The sequence below is a fragment of the Myiozetetes cayanensis genome, unplaced genomic scaffold, assembly GCF_022539395.1.
Source record: "Myiozetetes cayanensis isolate MyiCay16 unplaced genomic scaffold, myiCay2020 scf2-11, whole genome shotgun sequence".
Lineage (NCBI taxonomy): Eukaryota > Metazoa > Chordata > Aves > Passeriformes > Tyrannidae > Myiozetetes > Myiozetetes cayanensis.
The window spans coordinates 32,169,998-32,188,939 of record NW_026087411.1 but is presented as its reverse complement, the minus strand read 5'-3'; the positions used below and the strand labels follow the sequence as shown (position 1 = coordinate 32,188,939).

The 18,942-nt window shown below is 35.4% G+C and overlaps 1 protein-coding gene across 1 annotated transcript in view; it reads left to right on the top strand.

The window, feature by feature from the left end:
• The window catches only part of TTC27 (tetratricopeptide repeat domain 27), a 116,447-nt gene that overhangs the window by 83,382 nt on the left and 14,123 nt on the right, over positions 1 to 18,942 (top strand). Inside the window, exons 12-15 of the mRNA XM_050315903.1 lie at positions 1,874 to 1,996; positions 8,213 to 8,440; positions 13,414 to 13,512; positions 15,211 to 15,263. Coding sequence (XP_050171860.1) covers positions 1,874 to 1,996; positions 8,213 to 8,440; positions 13,414 to 13,512; positions 15,211 to 15,263 — 503 coding nt within the window. The remainder of the gene's footprint in view (positions 1 to 1,873; positions 1,997 to 8,212; positions 8,441 to 13,413; positions 13,513 to 15,210; positions 15,264 to 18,942) is intronic.

Below are 18,942 nucleotides of genomic sequence, written 5' to 3'. Positions count from 1 at the left end.
TTCCTTTTTCCTCTAATGAAAAATAGACTAAAACTTACAAGCTTCCAACATATCTCCTATTAAAATAATTTTGCCACTGCCTTACTATTCATTACTGCTTTACTTATGATACTGTTATTTGCATCTTTCTTGTCTTTTAAAGTTCACTTCAGGAAGTGGATCATGGTGAAAGCAGCCAAATTTAGGAGTCAATAGTACACTGAAAAACTCCTTGAGCCGAGAAAGCTTTTGTTTTTGAGACATTCCCCTTTTTACTAGTGCTGACAGTTTTTTTTTTTACCCATAACTACATTGATTATCCTGACTTTCTAGAACAGAAATCTACACAATAAAGTCTTATCTGATGATGCTGTACTTAACAAACTCAAGAAAACTGTTTACATTGCATACCTCCAAGGGTATTCATGTTGTTTACTTTTAATGGTGTTTTATTCATTTTTTATTTCTAATCTCAGCACATGTTGTTTTAAGCAGTCATATCTTCTCCAAGCATTCTCAAGTTATTCTACATAACCTTTCAACAGGCATTCCAATAAAACTATCAAATGTGGTTTTCATTTCCAGTTGTCAGAGTGGCATTTTCAATCCAAACCAGTTTTCCAAGCCAAAGATAGAAATGCTAAAATAGGGATTTATAGTGAAAGATGCTTGCAGTCTTCTAGTCATAGTAATGAAGACACATTGCCTATATATATTTTACCAAATTTAACTGTGAGTAAATTTAATTAAACATTAATGAGATTTTGTTCTAGACGCTAACATATGTTATTTTTTCCTAAGTGATTAATGTCAAGTTAGCAAACAGCTTTTCAGAGTTTGTTACGTATTTACATCAAAGAGGTATAGCCAGTTGTTAATTTTTTTTTTTTTTGCTATCAGTCTATTCCCCTATAGTAACTTCCTGGATTTGTAACAGATACTGAACCCAAGTCAATAAAGAGGGATCCATTGCATTTCAGGGAATCCATTCAGGATCACCAAAACCACTGCAGAGGTTAACTGTGTGGGATGTCACAGCATAGGTAGCTGCCCTTACAGAGAATGCTCCCATTTATTTTTGCAAACCTAGTTGTATATCTGTCATACATAGTAAATAAATTACCCATCCTTCAAAAGTGAAAACTTATTCGCAATTTTAATCTCCTCTTAAAAAATAAAGACCAAAGACAACTTTTCAAAGTCTTGAAAACATACTTTGTTTGTTTTTAAATTGAAAAGATAGCTCATTTATTTTCATAAGTACACTGAAATAATTGCTGAATTTGAAATAACAAAGAGGCTGACTTAACTATGGGGAAAATTCGACTCAGGGAGTTGGACCTGAACTCAAGTCCAATATTGATTTGTCTAAAAACTAACACCCTTTGGCAGTGGCTGCTTTGGACAGAGATTTCTCACAAGTACTGAACAAAATTGCTTCAGAACCTTTCTTTCTTTTTTCACAGTTACATATTACTATGACAAAGCATTGCTAGAAGTGGCTTTAGTTCCCCGCTCCAGCCTCTGTTTCCTACTCTTAGCATTCCCAGTGTCCTGCTGCAGCTTTTCTCCAGCTGCATGGGCCGTGTGCCTCATTTAAGGGCTGGAAGTTCCTCTCTGTCAATTCATTCTTGCCATGCCCATTTCCATTTTTGTGTTATATTGTTAAAGTGTTCAAATCACAACAATTATTATTCAATTGATGGGGTTTTTTTGAGGTATATACACTGAGGTTCCGGCTTGAAGTTTAGTTGTTCTTTTGGGCAGAAGAGTATAATATTCTGTATTATCTGTTTGCTTCTTGTTGATGTCAGAAATGCTTCTAAAAACTTTTTAAAATGTAAATAGTGTTTACTTACCTACTTTTAGTTATCTGGAATTTCTGATCTTTCAGCGTCAGCTTGCAAGTTTACTCTTTGAGCTGGGATGCACCAGCTCTGCCTTAGAAATATTTGAGGAACTGGAAATGTGGGAAGATGCAGTAATCTGCTATGAAAGAGCAGGACAACATGGAAAGGTAAAAAATGTTTTATACAGCTGATATCCTGTCTTGAAATAGCATGTGAAGGAGAGGAGGAAGGACTGTCTGGCTTTAGCTTTCACTAATGACACTCCTACAAGGGTATCATGAGCAAAGTCTGCTTTGGAAAAGTAGACACATGGTATATGAACTTGTCATAACCTGTGAATGCCAAAAAAACTATTTGGAGTAATAACCACATGAAGTAGAAGTTGGTAAATAAGAAATAAATTGAGAAGATTGAGAAGAAGAAGATTGTGATAGTAATTCTTGAGAATGTTTAAGGACAATTAAATTAAGTATTATGGGTAGACAGCAAGGTGAAGTGTGGGCATTTCAGGAAGGCTGTAGCTGTCATTCATGATGGGATCTTGAAACTTAGTCTGGAGAGGATATTAATTTTCTTTCCTACTCAACTTCAAACTGTTAGCTGTAGTTTTTAAAAACAGTTTAAATAGAATAACATCAGTGCTTGATATATTTAATTACTTAATGTTAATAGATTCAAATTACAGAATCAAACTTTTGAGAAAAGAATGAAAAGGCTTTATTTTGATAAGTCTGTTTTGATAGAGTCCTAAACTTTTCCTACATTTCTTTAACACTGCTACAACTATGTGTGATCAGATCCAAACAAAGACAAGGTAAAGCCATCACCTCACTCTAACTGTCAGTGGCATAACTGTTTAAAAATGCTGGTAGCAGGCTGTATCAACCTTCTTTTTGTTGATTATTTTTCTGGTACTATTAGGGCAATGGTAGGAAGATTCTGGAAAATAATACCTGGAAGCAATGCCTTCTCGTATTTAACTTTAGCTGTGTTCTCTTTCTGGTGCAACCTCTCACACAGAAAGGCTGTGACAGGAAATTAAGCTATCAGGCAACATTTTCAGAATTTGTATAGGTTTCAGAAATTGTCAGTTTCAGACAAAAATATGTTTTTTCCGTTCTTTCTCCCTGATTGGTATATGATAGCATTAAATATATGAATGCATGTGTGCCTTTATGACACCGGAAGCACAAAGACTGTGCTTAACGTAAGTTTAATGAATAGAGAGATATAAAAAAAAGCAGAATGTCTCATACTTACATGTTTTTTCTAATTGTCATGTACCAAAGCCTAGCTTTTGGTCATTATAAACTGACAGATATGTCTTGCTGGCAAATTCTGTGTCACATTATGCATGCCTTGGGGATAGTATGTTAATAGCACAATCTTCTCAGTACAGTGGAGAAATAGAGGTCAGTATTTTCCATTTCCTGGAAATGCATTCTGTCCCAGTTACATTCACAAACTGCCCTTAGGGAGTTATGAAAATGGCACTCGGAGAATAGGACAGGATATCTGACACAGGAAACTGCTTAGAAATGCTTTCAAAATGAGGGATTGTGCTGTGCTTTGAAAAACAGAAAATGCTATGTAAGTACCCAATAACAGTAGTGCTGGAAGAAAGTTAGCTTCACACCAAAAAAGACAGAAAATTAGAAACATGAAGCTATGCACCAAGGAGAGTGACTATTTGTGCTTCTTACTGGAAAACATTCAGAGGGTGAACTGCTTGTATTTATCAAAAATGTTTTTATGTTTTTAAACTTGGTAGTTATTCTTGTAGGAATGCATGAAGATCTCCTAGAGCAATATGTTGGTCAATGGACATTTCATATCATTAATGAGCTTAGCATATATCTGCCCAAAAGAACAAACTCTATTTAATAAACTTCTGTATGTTTTTCACTCACAAATTATTTTGTGTAGGAAACCTGAATTTAAATACTGAAATATCTAATAAAACATACAGATATCAGCAATATCAATGGGTTTGATGAGTACTTAGACATCCAAGTATATCTTCTTTTCTCCTACTTTTGAATTATCCACTGATAAAGAAACAGAGCATGTAGATAAGACCATGTGAAACTCCACATGATGCAGTTGGAAAATACATAATTCATTTGGTTATAACAGGGCCCTGTAGCAGTACAAATTTTGCAGAGTGAGATGTCACTAATGTTTAACCAACTTTTTTCTGGATTTGTTACTGTTACTAGATAAGGCTCTGTATTCACTCGTTTCATAACCTGAACAAAATTAGTAGAAACTATTATTATAACATGAGTCAACAGAAGAGTAACAGAGTGCCAAGCGATGAGCAAAACAGGGCACAGAAAAAGAATTTAAAAAGTATTATAAAAATTGAATGTACAGTATGTTGATAGTTGCTGTGGCTTTCTCACTGTTTACTCGTATTCTGTTAACAGACTTGTTGAAAAAGGGACATCTCCATATGTGTATTGAGGACTGGTGTTGAAAAGTGTCCCTCTTCCTTCTTTTAACTGTGAGGGGGACCCAGAGATTTCCAGAGCATTATTAACATTAGACAACTTTATTTGTTTAAGGTGTAAGAGGTCTCTTCCACCTCACTGGAAATGGATAATACACTGAAAACGGTACTAATTCTCTGCTAAAGAAAGGGTGACCAGAAATATGAATTTTCAGTTCTTCCATTTGAAGTGAGGTCTTTCTCCCTGGCAAGAACTCCATTGCGTGGTAGCTGCTGACCTTTGATAGATGCATGAGATGTGCCTTTTGTCATCAGCTGGGTATTCCATCTTAGAACACTATTTTCAGCCCTATCATTTCATCAGAGTATACATCATGATATGCCAACATACCCCAGCAATCCACATTCTACAGGGTTATTTTCCTTGTTTTGACATGACACAGGCAATCTCAAAATACTTGAGTGAGGAAACACAATATAGCAAGATCTCAGAAGCTCACCTTTAAATTCAGGAATTGCTTCCCAGATGTGAAGTAGTACTCTTAGTGCATAAGTTCTTCAAGAACTTGTATTCGTTTCCACCACATATCATAAGTCATAGAAGGCAGGTGTACATTCATCTATGTAGCTACAAAGTTAAGAAAGAAGAGTAAATGTCTCGCTCGAGGTCATGCATGAGATTACAGGGAAGATGAAATGAAAATCAACCTTTCCTGTCACTACCTTTATCCATGCTCATCTGTTCTGCTTCTTCATGCTATTGCTTTGGTAGCCAACTAAACAATGTGCAAGCAGTAAAAATGAAAGCTTTTTAGGAAATACTTAAAATAGGAACTTGGCAAAGGAATGAATTGACAAATAACAGAATTGGTAGATCTGTGAAGAGTGAGGCTAGGAGAGTCTTTTAGGAAACAAAATAAAAGCATGGGAACATGTGGATGGGATGGCAAGTAGAAGTTTATGGTTGGGAAGCCAAATGCAGGATGAATCTTGAACTTGGTTTCCAGGAGTCTGCGCGGTGAGTAATAAAAAAACATCACCTTTTATTTAAACTAGACCCCTCTTTAACGATTGGAGATTTTGGTGAAGCATCGCCTGTTCAATTCCCATGCCAACCACAGTAGTCCAGAAAGCAAGATAAAAGCCCAAATCTTTCTTATGTTTAAATCAACTGACTTTTGAACTAAGCATTGAATCCCATCCATTCTGGTGTGCACCGTTCTGTGAAAGCTGTGTTATAAATACATCTTCATATTTTCTTTTTAGGTATCTTTTAATGGATAATTTTAGTATCAAATCTTATTAAATTTAGATATAACTTTCAGTTATAAAATGTGCAAATTAATCATTAATACGTGTTTAATGGATAAGAATAAATTGCAGTGTTTCTTTTTATGTATATTGCGTGAACTGTGTGGAAAATGTTTCGTGATAATATTTGTTGTTAAGATTTGTTTTTGTATATGCAGTGTTCTTATCAAAGATCAAATGTGCTTTTTTGAAAATAGCTTACTACAAAGTTAGGATAAAGGAATTTATTTTTTTTTCCACAAAAACCTAAACAGAATGAACCTGTTTTTAAAATATTATCTGTTCTTGTAGAAGACAAATGTTTTGATAGTACAGGGTTTTGTTTTGGTTTTGGTTTTTTTTTTTTCTTTTTTTTTAGTTTGTAGTTATGAACTTTGTACTAACCTTTAAAGATTTAAGTAATAAAAATGTTTGCAACATGCCAGAGAGGTGATCAGATAGCTAATCAGATGAAGAAAAAGTCAGACTTCTGCTTATTTAATTCTCTGTTTTATCTCTGTGCTGAAATATTTATGTTGGCAATGAATTTTTGTAAGCTTAGACCAGAACATGACATTTTTATGCTCTTAAATGTGAAATACCATTAATGAATGGTTATCTTTCTAGTCTAGGCATTGCCACAGAATAGCAATCTGAGCTTGGGAGTGCTCTGCAGAGGAAGTGGCAAAGAAGCAGCATGCAGTGCACTTTTCATCTTGTATCTCCTGTTTACACAGCAACATTTCAATCTTCTTTCTTTATCTGAAGGGGAAAAAAATCCACCTTATCCTTCGGTGTCTAATGTGATTACTGCAATAATAAAGCACACAGCTCTCTCTGCTCTAGAAAAAAAAATAATCTTGAGGTCTATTATTAATATGTCATAGCAACTAATGGAGGCAGGTAAGAGGGAGTCAACTGCATTTTAACCAAGTCCCTGGCAGTGTTCAAAGCCAGGCTGGATGGGACTTTGATCAGCCTGGTCTAGTGGAAGGTGTCCCTGCCCATGGCAAGGTGGTTGGAACCAGATGATCTTTAAGGTCCCTTCTGAACCAAACTGTTCTATGATTCTGTAAGTACAGTCTTTTAGTTAGGTGAGATTTTTCTAGAGCTTTGACTGGGCTAATTTTAAACATTAAGTAATAGTTTCTTTGACTTTCTTAAAAGCACTTGCCATCAAGTTATTTTCTTAATAATCAACCACCAATTTTCTCCTTAATGGGATTCCATTTTTGCTAGTTTTAAGATTCTTTTAGAAGTCTGAATAAGACATCCCTTCTTCATATTTGTGCACTTCAAATATTTGTAGACTTTGCTATTACTTTATTTAGCAAAAGTGATAGTAAGAATGAGAATGAGATGCTAAAATTACCATGCGTTAAATATTTCAAAACAAAGGAAAAAAAAAAAGGGCATTTTTCTAAAGATGATTTTCATACAGGTTTAATGAATTTTACCAATTGGAGTAAGAGATTTTGCTTCCCTAGAGTTTTTCTGAAGGTCAAAGAAAGCAATTCTTACAGAAACAAGAAAAGCAGTAATAATTTATATGAAGAGATGATGTCAGGTTTCCTTTTAGACACAGTAGATATGATAGAAGAATGACTCGTGTTACAATGTTGAACTTTAATTCTGTGGTAGGCTGTGATTGATCCTTCTTGGTTTAGGTGTTTCAAGTAGATCTTTTCTAATAGAAAAATTATACTGATCTTAACTTATGTATGTTACATTTTTGCAGCAGGGGACTGATGTAAGAGTTCAGTCTAGACAACAGATCATCTGTGTCAGTGTATCTGTCTTTTCACAAAGCCACAGAAAGCAGACTATCTCTTGTTTAAAAGAGAAACAATAATTTTATTGTTAAAACAAGATGGAGGCACTGAGATAAAGAGCTTTTGAAAGTTAGTTATTGCCCATAATAGATGTCTATATGGGAGACACCTAGCTTATGTCTTCTTTTCCATAATGTTGCATCTATATTGAATATATTTTATCTCAAACTAGATAAATCTATAACTACATTAATTTATAACTTCTGCCACTTGTGTAAAAGAGTTGCATTTCTACAACCAACAGTATGAAAGTGGATGGGTCTTTAGATGTAATAGAATGGAAATCGCTATTTTCAGAAAAGAGCAATCAGAGAAAAGGAAATGAGAGTCATTGCAAGAGTACTTATTAGGAAATAAAAAAATCACAAATGATAAACTATTAGGATTGCAGATAGATACCTTAATGGTGCTGATATGCATTGTTATGAAGTAGGCGTAGGTTTGACGTCCAGGACTGATGTTTGGTTTTGGGACAGAATACATACCTAAGATGAAAAAGAGGAGAAAGCTGCTTCTTTTTTTTTTATGGTTTACTTTACCTTGGTGTGTTAAACAAAAAACCATCATATTATGTTAATGTTGAAGTGGGGGGTTTTTTTGTTTTTTTTTTTTAAATCAGTTTGGAATCAGATTCTATCTAGGCTTCATGTTCGATGCTGTGTTGGATGAAGATAGTGTTTCCTCACTAGCCCTACTTCTTAGTCTTCAGCTGATGATTGCAAGATGCTAAAGCAGTATCGGCTCAGGTAGGTGAGTAACTGAAAATAAATAATCTCATTTTGTATTGATTTCTCTTTGTTCTTTAACAGGCGGAAGAAATACTCAGGCGGGAGTTAGAGAAAAAGGAAACACCAGGATTGTATTGCTTGCTTGGTGATGTTCTTAAAGACCACCAGTATTACGACAAGGCCTGGGAGCTCTCCAGGCACCGCAGCGCCCGCGCCCAGCGCTCGAAAGGCCTCCTCCATCTCCGCAACCGGGAATTCAGGGAATGTGTGGAGTGCTTTGAACGTTCAGTACAGATCAACCCTATGCAGGTTGGGAAACGATGCTTAGTTTTAGCGTGTTCAGTTTTGAATGATGATATTTTTTACAAAGACAATTGCCAAAGTAAGAGCTTATTACTATTCTTAGCAAATTTTTCAAATTGTACTTGAAGGCCTGGCCAAAAAAAAGTAACATGAAATGAAGACATCTTCTTACAAAAAGATCCTTGCATGCAGCTAAATCTCTGCCTGTACACCTCTTCTATTTCAAAGAAATGAAGCCATTGAAAATTAGTAATTACCATCAAATAAATGATGAGCAAGTGTCAAGCAAAATAGTTACAAGAAGAATGCTGTACAGTCTATAATGACATTATCCTTTTGCTCTCTCTATTGGCTTTGAGTTACAAACTCTGATCTCTGTATTTCACAGGAATCTTTTTAAGTCTTCTGGTCTGTCCTGTTCTGGAGTCACTGAGAAGCATTGTGTTACACTTCTGATGACAGCAGCTTTTATTACAGTAATGCATCAAAAATGAAACCGTAGTCAAAAGAGTTCTCTTGATGAAGTTATGGTTATTTTAACTGATCCTTTTCAAGCTGTTCTGCACACAGCTTATGTAATCTTGTTTCAGTTTCTCAGCCACTATATTCCATTCCAATAAGGTTCACCTGTGGAAGGTCTTGAGATGTTAAACTAGCTTTGTGGGTTTTCACGTATAGAAATCGTGGTCTTCATAGCCATTTCCAGGTCCACACAAAAGTAGGGCATTCCTCCTTCTTGCTCTCCAAAGAACACTGCTGAAGGTGCTGTTTTGAGTTCCACGTAACTTGCTAGACTTTTGCTTTAGAAACATTTTTAAGACCTCCAGCCTTTCAAATAATTTATCATGAAACTTTTTATTTGTATTTCAGTGATGTATTTTATTCCCATGAATCAGAGTCCTATTCTTATTCAAATGAACTCCAACTAAGTTATAAACATTTCTAGAATGGAAACCAAAATGACCAAAAATGCTTCCCTTGTCTTTCAGTTCTCTTATGGACTCAGGAAATGCCAACAAAATACATATTAGTCAGATAGGGACCTCATTGAGATCAAGAGGACTTTCAGATAATAATGGGCTGCAGAAGATGGCCCACAGGGCTCAAAACTGAGAAATATTCTGCTGAGATGCTTGTTTATTTTGTATCCTATCCAAAGGAAGATTAAAATGAAAGCCATGTTCATGCTTTCCCCAATAAAAAGGGAATTCTTACCATTCTTTCCACAGAAAAACCCAGCTGAAGTTCATTCTGTATCCTGAATATATGATTAAAGAGTCACTGTACTTCTTATATTGTGGAAGTAATTCATACTCCCTTTCCAGATATCTAAGGGATGATAAAATACCATTTCATTACTATTCGTAGATCAAAGGCAGTGAATCTTAGGGGTTTGTTTGATTGGTTTTGTTTGTTCTTTATACCCAGCTACCATGTTTTTTCATTTAACCTGCAGACTTGTTCTTTTTGCGTTTTCTCGTTGTTCTAGCACAGCAGCTTTTCAAGTATGTCCTTTTATTCTTAGTAATCTCATTTATGTTGTTTTTAATTGTTATGACTGTCTAGTCTTTTTAGAGCCTTTTTGAATGAGTATATGTAGTTGCCTCAAGCCTTGAAATGTGTTGGCTTTAAGTGTTACAACTCTTCTGCAGACCTTTACTCCTTTAGCTGCTCCTTTTAATTTTTATCATAGCTTTTTCATTTTAAGTAGCTCTTAAATTTAACATCCTCTGTATTAAAAGAGTTGCCTTTGTTTTTGAAGGACTAGTGAACCTAGATACATACAAGTATTTTTTGTGTAGTAACATTTTGAATCTGATCATCCTGGTAAGGATCAAGGTAAGTACTTTTTTCTGACTAACTTCATATTTAATTTCTTGTAATTTCATCCATTACAGTATTTACTAAACTGCATGGAATAATTGAAATCTCTTTGTATTTTCTGGGATTTCTACTTTCACAGCCTTCAGATATCCCCCATCATGTTACCTTCTCCACTTTAGTCAAGTATTCTGAGATACAGTACATTGCTTGTTACTGAGACCTGTAATTGTAATCCATACCAGTTCTGTTGTTCTTCTACAGTGTTAACTTCAGAATTGATAATACAGAAAATTTTCTTTACATTTGTTTACACATGGCATTTTTCCATCTGCACAACCCATTCCATTTTCTGCATACTTTTTGTGTTCACATCATAGCATCTCATGCAGCTCCTTGACTTGTTTCCCATCCCAGAGACTTTTCATCTCCTCCTTCATCATGTCCAGTTCTCACATTTTTTTTCATTCAGTCACAGCCTTCATGCATAGGCAAAATATCTTGCTTCAAATTATTATGAAAATATAATTATTTATCATTCTGTGCAGTCACTGTATGAGTTTCACTAGATACCTGCTCATATAGCTTTTCTCCATAGAATTAAAGAACCATTTTACTTTCTTCTCATGCTGCAACTTCTGCTTGAGGAATGAGTTGACAGGTCTAACATTAGTAAGACAGTTCCTGAGAAATGTAGCTGCTCGCCATCAGCCTTAAAAAATTAAGGTGGTAGAAGCTTTAGTCAAACCAGATTCTGGAAGTACAAGCTCAGAAGCGAAACTGTGCTGCTGTTACTCATTAGAATTATAAAAAATGTAGTGATTGTTTTTCTCTCACCCTTTACACAAGCAGTATTTAACTTGTATCCTGAGCTGTAGAGTTGTAGCTCGCCTTCAATTTCATACTTGATTGCTCCTGTCTCTACGCCTGCTTTTCATGTCCAGAAAGTTACTGATCTAGAAAGAAGATAAAGGGGAGTTAATGAGGTAGCAGCCATGTGGGAGTGCTGCACTTCTGGAAACTTGATGGATAAAAGAGCCTTAAAAAATGAGATTGACTAAATGTTTATTTCCTGTTAATTTTGCCCTCTGAGATTTGAAAAGCATAGTTTTCTCTTCATGTGTAATTTCTTCCTTGATTGATGAGTTTACAGATGATGAAATGTGACAGGCTGGCAATACTGAAAAATATGTTTTTGTGTTTGCCCAGGCCAAGGTAATTGACAATCCCATCTTCACCTATTTATCCATGTGCTCTAGGGATGGGCCATCCTTGTACACCCTCAAATGCAAAAGGATATCTTCATTGTCCAGCTTGTTCAGTTCTTTTCTCGATATAATTAAGACTGCCCACCAGGGTGCCAGATCTGACAGATGAATTTCATGTCTATGGATCTAAGCTTTGAAGGAGATTAACTATAAATTCTATAGCACATAGGTCAGGAGCAGATATCATGTTACTGATTTTAAGTTGGGTCTCAGAGATAGGAAAATCAGTCTAATCTGGAGAGAACTACAAAAATGTTTGCTACAGAGTTTGCAATTAGTCTGTAGAGGTAAAAGCTCCTTGCATATGAACCAACAACTTTGTCCTCAATTCTGTAAAATCCCTGATTTGCAAAACTTTTTAAGGTAATGTTTTTGTGTTTAAATATTTGTTATGGTTTCCTAAGAAGGAGCTGAATTATCAAAGTTGCTTGCATCACAACTAGTACCCCAAACACAAGAGAATATAAACATTAAACAGACAGCTTGAGAAGTAATATGGTGTGCAATATAGAGTTAATGTAACCTGTTTTTCCATCTTCCTCTTCCCCACTTCTTTCCCTCTCAAAAAAATTTTCCAAGAAAAACTTTGTGGTTTTTTTTTTACAATGGCATTTAGAATGGAGAAATGGCTGAGTTTATTGCAGTAGGTTGTACTACCTGGAACAATTTTGCAACACCTTATAAAATGTTCTGTTTTGTTTTGACTGCATACGTTTAAATAGCATAATTCTGTCAGAAAATGTTCTGTCAATGTACTTAGGATTTAATGAGTTTTTTGAATTACAGAACTTTTCAAATTTGCTTAAATTTGCAGGTCTTTGAGAATTAACCATGTGGGAAATCAGGAACTTGTTATTAAAGAGCTATAAAAATACATATTTATTTATGGTGTAACTTATACCTTTATCTAATACTATTTAGAGTAGAAGGAACTATTTCAGTTGGAAGAGACCTACAATGATCATCTAGTCCAACGGCCTGACCAATTCAGGGCTGACCAACTTAAAGCATGTTTTTAAGGGCGATGTCCAAATGCTTCTTAAACACTGGCAGGCTTGGGGCATCAACCACCTCTCTAGTGTGTTTGTTTTTTTTTTAACTGAGAGCAGTCAAACACTGGAACAGGCTCTTTAGCTGACTGAAAGCAGTGTCCTGGGAGGAGCAACCAAGGACTTGGGGCTTGTCTAGTTTGGAGAAAAGGAAGCTGAGGTGTGACCTCTTTGCTCTCTACAGCTTCCTGAGTAGGGGGAGTGGAGAAGGGATGTGCTGAGCTCTTCTCCCTGGTTGAATTTGTGTGGATGAGAGGTATTTGGTTGTAACAGCTAAAGAATTTAAATATAAGATTATTGAACTGGTAAACTTCTCTGTGCAAGGCATTATTTAAGTGCATTTCTATCTCTAAACATTGCATTATAAACTCAAGAAGATTGATATGCTGACAAATGGAGCCATAATTTTGAAGTGTTCGTGTTCAGTCACTAGAGATGTTTTTTGTGAAACAGTATTTCCTTGAAATACATTTCCTAGTGTTTACCATTTAACCTAATCATAATACTGAAAGGTGAATGTGCATTTTTCATAGGTTAAAGCAAAATATGCAAACTTCTAAATAGCTATGACTTTCTTCTCTAAACAAAGATGCACCGTTAAAGAACGCTTCAGAAATGGTTATGAGGTCTTTATGTAGTCAACCTTTATTTATCCATATGTTAAAAGTTTGAAGGTAAAGTTTTCCTTTAATCTGCCTATAGGATATTATTTTTCCAGTACAATACTATTATAGCTGAAGGCCTGGAAAAATCAACAAGAGTTGTGTTCATCCAGGCAAAATTATTTATCTTATGCAGAAATATCTATGTATATATGTGACCATTCATTTTTTCTCTCCAGCTAGGTGTATGGTTTTCCTTGGGCTGTGCATACATTGCTTTAGAAGGCTATGAAGGTGCTGCCAAAGCATTTCAGCGCTGTGTGACATTGGAACCAGATGTATGTACTTTTGAACAAGCAATTCAGATGGTTTATCTAAAAGCAACAAGGATGTTTTCATTATAAACAAGCAAGGCAATAACAAAAAACTTGTTTAAACCTTAGGCCTTTGAATAAATTAAACTTGTGCATGAAGGATGTATATTTTTGTCATGAGACATCAAAAAAATACTTGCCCAATACTGAACTTTGTCCAAATATGAGTGTGTAAATGTTAAAATATATTTACAAAATTCCTCTATGCTTGCATAAATTGCTGAATCGGAGAAAAGAGAATGAGTAGTTGTGAGGAGAACTAAAAAGAGAGAGAAAACAAAAAAATAAATTAAAATACCTCGTCCTTTAGGTAATCAAATTCTCCTGGGGAAAAAAAAAAGGCCAAATAAGTTGTTGTGTGACAGGTAGGTTTGTGACTATATAGTTCATGAGCATGGGGGAAACGGAGCTTAGTCATTTTTTTCAGGATGCAGGACGTGCAAGTTTATACTATTGCTGTTTCACTGTGCATTGTGATAGTGGAGGTGTCAGCTGGAACAGCTCTCAGGAATAAACTGGCAATACTTTCATCAAAAGGCCTGACTGCCAGCATGTTGCTTGCTTAGAGTTAAGCACACCTATGTGATAGAAACTATTATTCATTCTTTTCTCTTGGGGAGTGAGAATGAGAGAGCAATGAAAGGTTACAGAGTATTCTTTTTTCTTTATTATAAAATTAAATAAGTTCCTTGGGGAAAAAATTTATATGCAGACAGCTCTGTATTTAAATGGAATTCTTGCTTTATGTATTGGGGTTTTTTTCTTGTTCAGTACAGTAGATTTACTTCCAAGCAGATACTAAAATTGTGTTCACTTATCTCTCTAGTGTCTACATTTAAGTATGTTCATTTGACCAAACCAACAGACTTCTCAGTGGGTTAAGTGGTATTTCTTTTATGATAAAGGGTGCTGGACTGGCTCTTAGTTATGGAGGTGAAATCTGTCTTTGTACAGTCATCTGCAGCAATGTAGTGACCATTTTTATGAATTAAGTCTCAGAAAGGTTTTCCAACATGATTATAATGCTCCTTAAGCCTGAGGATAACATTCAGTACCAGAGTAGATTTCAATGCCGTGCTCAGGTTCTGTTCTTCAAATCTCTTCCAGTTGTGACTTTGCTGAATTTAGTGGTGGGGCTTCACATTTACAGCAGTGTAAGGCAATGGGCAGGAATCATCTCTGTACATGGCTCTGCAGGTTTTATCTGTTTGCCTGAGATGCACTGGGGGACATTCAGATAATTTTTTATCAGTAACAGAGAGTGGTGCAGGTAAGTAGCTTCCAGCTCGTGAGAAGTGATGAGCAATGACCTTTTCCAGCCTTCCCAGCTAGATCCAGAAGAGGATACCTGTTTACAGATTAGACTGAAGGCAAGAGCTGACTTAGTGTAAGTTATAACAGTGTATTCCAACAACAAGGCAGTTAATTGGCATTTATATACCTGATTGTTGCTGATGTCGGGAGTAGTATTTATTCATGTATTTCAATTTTCATAAAATAATTTGTATTTCAATGTAATATTTTAATTGCCTTGTAGAAAATATGTGTTAGTGTGTGTGATTAGCAAAACTGATGATGTTTGATAGTAGTTTAATTTACATACTTTTATCAAGTAAGCACAACATAAAGTGAATAAATTTTTGGTACTTTTTATCATTCTAGAATGCTGAGGCCTGGAACAATTTATCAACTGCTTATATCAGATTAAAACAGAAGTAAGTACTTCAAAAGGATTAGAAGATACTGCTACCAAAACAAATAACTGGAATTTCCTTTTTTTTTTTTTTTTTTTTTTTTTATATTAAGGTTTTTATTCTTATAAGGTGCTTACCTCATATTTTGTAATTCTTAGCCCTTCAGTTCCCTGTCCCAGGTTAAGTCACTGGTAACTATTTCATGTCACAGGAAATAGCTTCATAAGCTTTATACAAGTAGCAACCCCCCTCTACTGTTTTCTCTTGTTAAAAGTATTTATGATCTAGTAAGTACAACCAGTGCAAAGCATTCATAATAAAATTGGAAACTGATTTGATTATGAAGCTAAGAAGATAGGTCCATTTCAAGCAAACTGTATATTCAGACCCATGTAGTTTCATAGTATATTATTCTCAGTAGATTTAAGGGAAAACCAGACAGTTTGGTTTTTGTATTACAAAAGCAGATGGAAATCTGCACACATGCTAGCTTGCTTGTTCTTTTCCCTCTTTGTATTTAAACTCAATGTAATAAAAGTTTACCTGAAAAAACTTAATATTTAAGAATTTTCACATTATAACTTGTCCCCAAAGAAAGAAACAAAAGAATAAAATTAATTATTTTTAAAACCTCTACTGGAAATCTGACATTATGCAGTCAGGAGGCAAAATAAAAAAAGGAGAAATAATAGTAAATTTACATAAAAGGGTAAATTTATAAACATACATAGTGGGAAGTAGTATCACTAATGAAATCAAGAGATTGATATGCTAATGGGAGCAGTACGGAGGAGAAAATAAAGGTTAGAATAACTACACAAGGCTAAAAAGTAATAGAAATCAAGAGCTTGTTTTAACTTTTCAGTAGTTCCTTTTATCTTCATCAATGCCTTGAATATGTCCAATTCATTGTCTTGGATGACATGTGATTGATTGCTCCTTTTCCATAAGGTTCAAAATGTCACATGCTCAGTGTACTGCCTTGTGCTTGTTTCATAAAAGTGTCTCTAATCAAAATAATTTTTCTGTCCATCTACTAGAAGGCTGAGAAAATTCTGAGTGATTAGTTTCACTTTATTGGTTGAATTTTATTATTGTTAATCTATTCTTGTGATCTAATATGCTAAATACATACAAAACTTGTAATCTCTTCAATATAGTATCAAAGCAGTAAGGGGGGGCATGTTTCAAAGTAAATTTTATGTCAGTATTACGTGCTGATAGCCAAGTGTGGCTTGTATTTGCAGTGGAATAACAACTTCTTTGATTATTTGTGTAGTCACTTATAGACCAAGACTGTGTATGAGCTCGTTTAACTCACTCTGAAAACAGAGAATATCTATAGCAGTACTTTTCAGAATAAGTTACGGCGGGGCTGAGTGGTGGTGAAAGTTTAAATTCTTATTTTGCAAGCCTGCCAGCAAAAAACCATAAAATTCAGTGTGGTTTTACAAAAGGACAACAAAGATATTTAAATTAAGTAATTTTTAAAAATCAAGCTTTACTCCAACCATGCTGTGAAATCAGGCCCACTCATGGATTGCGCATTTGGCCAAGGCTTGGCAGAGTCTCATACAACAGACAAATATAAAATGTTTGCATTTTTTTGAAAAGCATATGCAAACAATTTGCTAACACCCAAAGGAAAGGGGTTTTGTTGTGTTTTGAAGTTGTTTGCTTTATAAGACTCCACAAGTTTTGTGTATTCTGAATTTCCTTCAGAAAAATTAGTTGTGATGAAAACAGACTCTATGATTTGGTTTACCAGAAGAACTTTTTTGAGTGCCAGGAGGTCCTTGAAATCTAGGTCTTGGATTTCTCAGAACAAACTAGAACTGGTCCTCAGTCCTTTGGGTGAAAGATTCCTGGTTTCCAAGACAGGATAATGCATTGGTACAGCTACTGTTTCCTGTTTGGATATGATTTGGTTTAACTGGTTAAGGATACTCCATCATTATATAATTGGGTAAATACGTAGGAGATTCGTTTTGAGAATCTAGATGACTTTATTAGCATCACAAGAGTGACGATTTGTGGAATACGTCTTCCATCCCATGCCTTTGGTATCTTGATTACATTTCACATTTGCATCTTACTGGCATCTGCCCTTCTGAGAACTTATTAACTTTTTTAGGAAGATAGGACACATGATGCAGGCTAATCCTGCAGATGTGGAAGAGAAATTGCAGAAACAGTTTCTCAATGGGGTACGTCAGTCGGGCAGACCATCTTCCAGCCTGTCAGAGAGCTTTAGGAGATCCCAGCTTTCGTTGTAGCAAAATCCACAGAGGAAGGAGCAGGTCTGTCTTCTTTTCTAATACAATCTATCAAAATCAGGGTCTGAAATCTCTGAGTGAAGTGAATCTTTTAACAGTAGAGGAGACTCAACTGTTAGTACATCTACTCATCAGCATTATATCAATATATCAGGAACAGAGAGAGAGAAGAAGAGAGTGAACGTGGGAAGATCCTGCCTATGGACTGCTCTGCTATAGCTATGCCAAATTACCTGTTTTCCTTACATAATTTTGTTCTAGCAATCTGCTCTCATCATGTGTATTTAGTAACTTCTTTAATATCGTGGGCTTAGATTGGCAGTTATTGGCATTTTTCCCTCACCCAGCCGTTCCAAACGTTTAATGGCCTGATCAGCTAGTTAGATATTACCTTTTCCTGGCTGGGATATTTACACTCTCTTGGACCCTCTTTTTGAAACTCAACCAACAATTTCTTTGAGCTTTCTTTAGAGACAGCACTTTTAACAACTTACCCAAGCAATAGAGTAGAGCAAGTGAACTGCAAGTTTTGATAACAGGCCATCTTTATCTGATATTTATTAAGAAGAGATTTATTGTCACGTCTTCCCAATGTAGATTTTTTTACCAACCCAGAAAAACTCTATTCCAGGTTTTTATTTAAAGAAATCTATTACTTTGTGGTTTTTTACATATCATGACTGTCCAATGGAGAGTACTCTTCTGTCTCTTAGAAAGAACCATATCATTGCAATTCTTCAGCAAAGCTTTTTTTAAAGTTTCAAATTTATTGCAACTTTTGGCAGTGATTTTAAAGCTTTAAACAGTAAGGACACAGACCTTACCACCATATACTTCAGGTGGCATGTTCCTTACCAGAGAATGCCATTACTTCGCTCTTTTGGTAAGGGAGTGGTCAAGAGTTGCCTGCAGGGGATCCATATGAAAAAACACAGATGCTTTGTAACTTGATAGTGATTTTATAGGATTTGTGCTGTCCACCTTTATTCCATAAAGCCTTCTCCTGCTCCTGGGCAGCACCTTAGGAGAAGGACCCCTAATAAATAGTGTTTGAGCTGCTCTGACACATTTGTACTGAGCAATGCAGCATCAGGGAACAGAGAGTGTAAGTAAACCTTCCAGCTGACCTAAGGCAAAAAAACAGTTAAACATGCTCAGCTTTTGTGCAATGGACATGCATGTTTACCATGTGCAAATGTTTAAAATAAATCACAAAAAGCTCTTAAGTCACCTTCTTCTGTGTGATGAAATAAGTTGGTATCATTCTGCATCTGCTATGAACTCTGTTTTTCAGTGTGTGTTACAACTGCAGCATGAGTAAGATTGTTTCCTCATGATTCCAGTTAAAAATTCAGAAAGGAAAATATTGACATAGGGGGCACAATTATGATGAATTTTTGTCAAAAAATAATTATGAGAGCTAA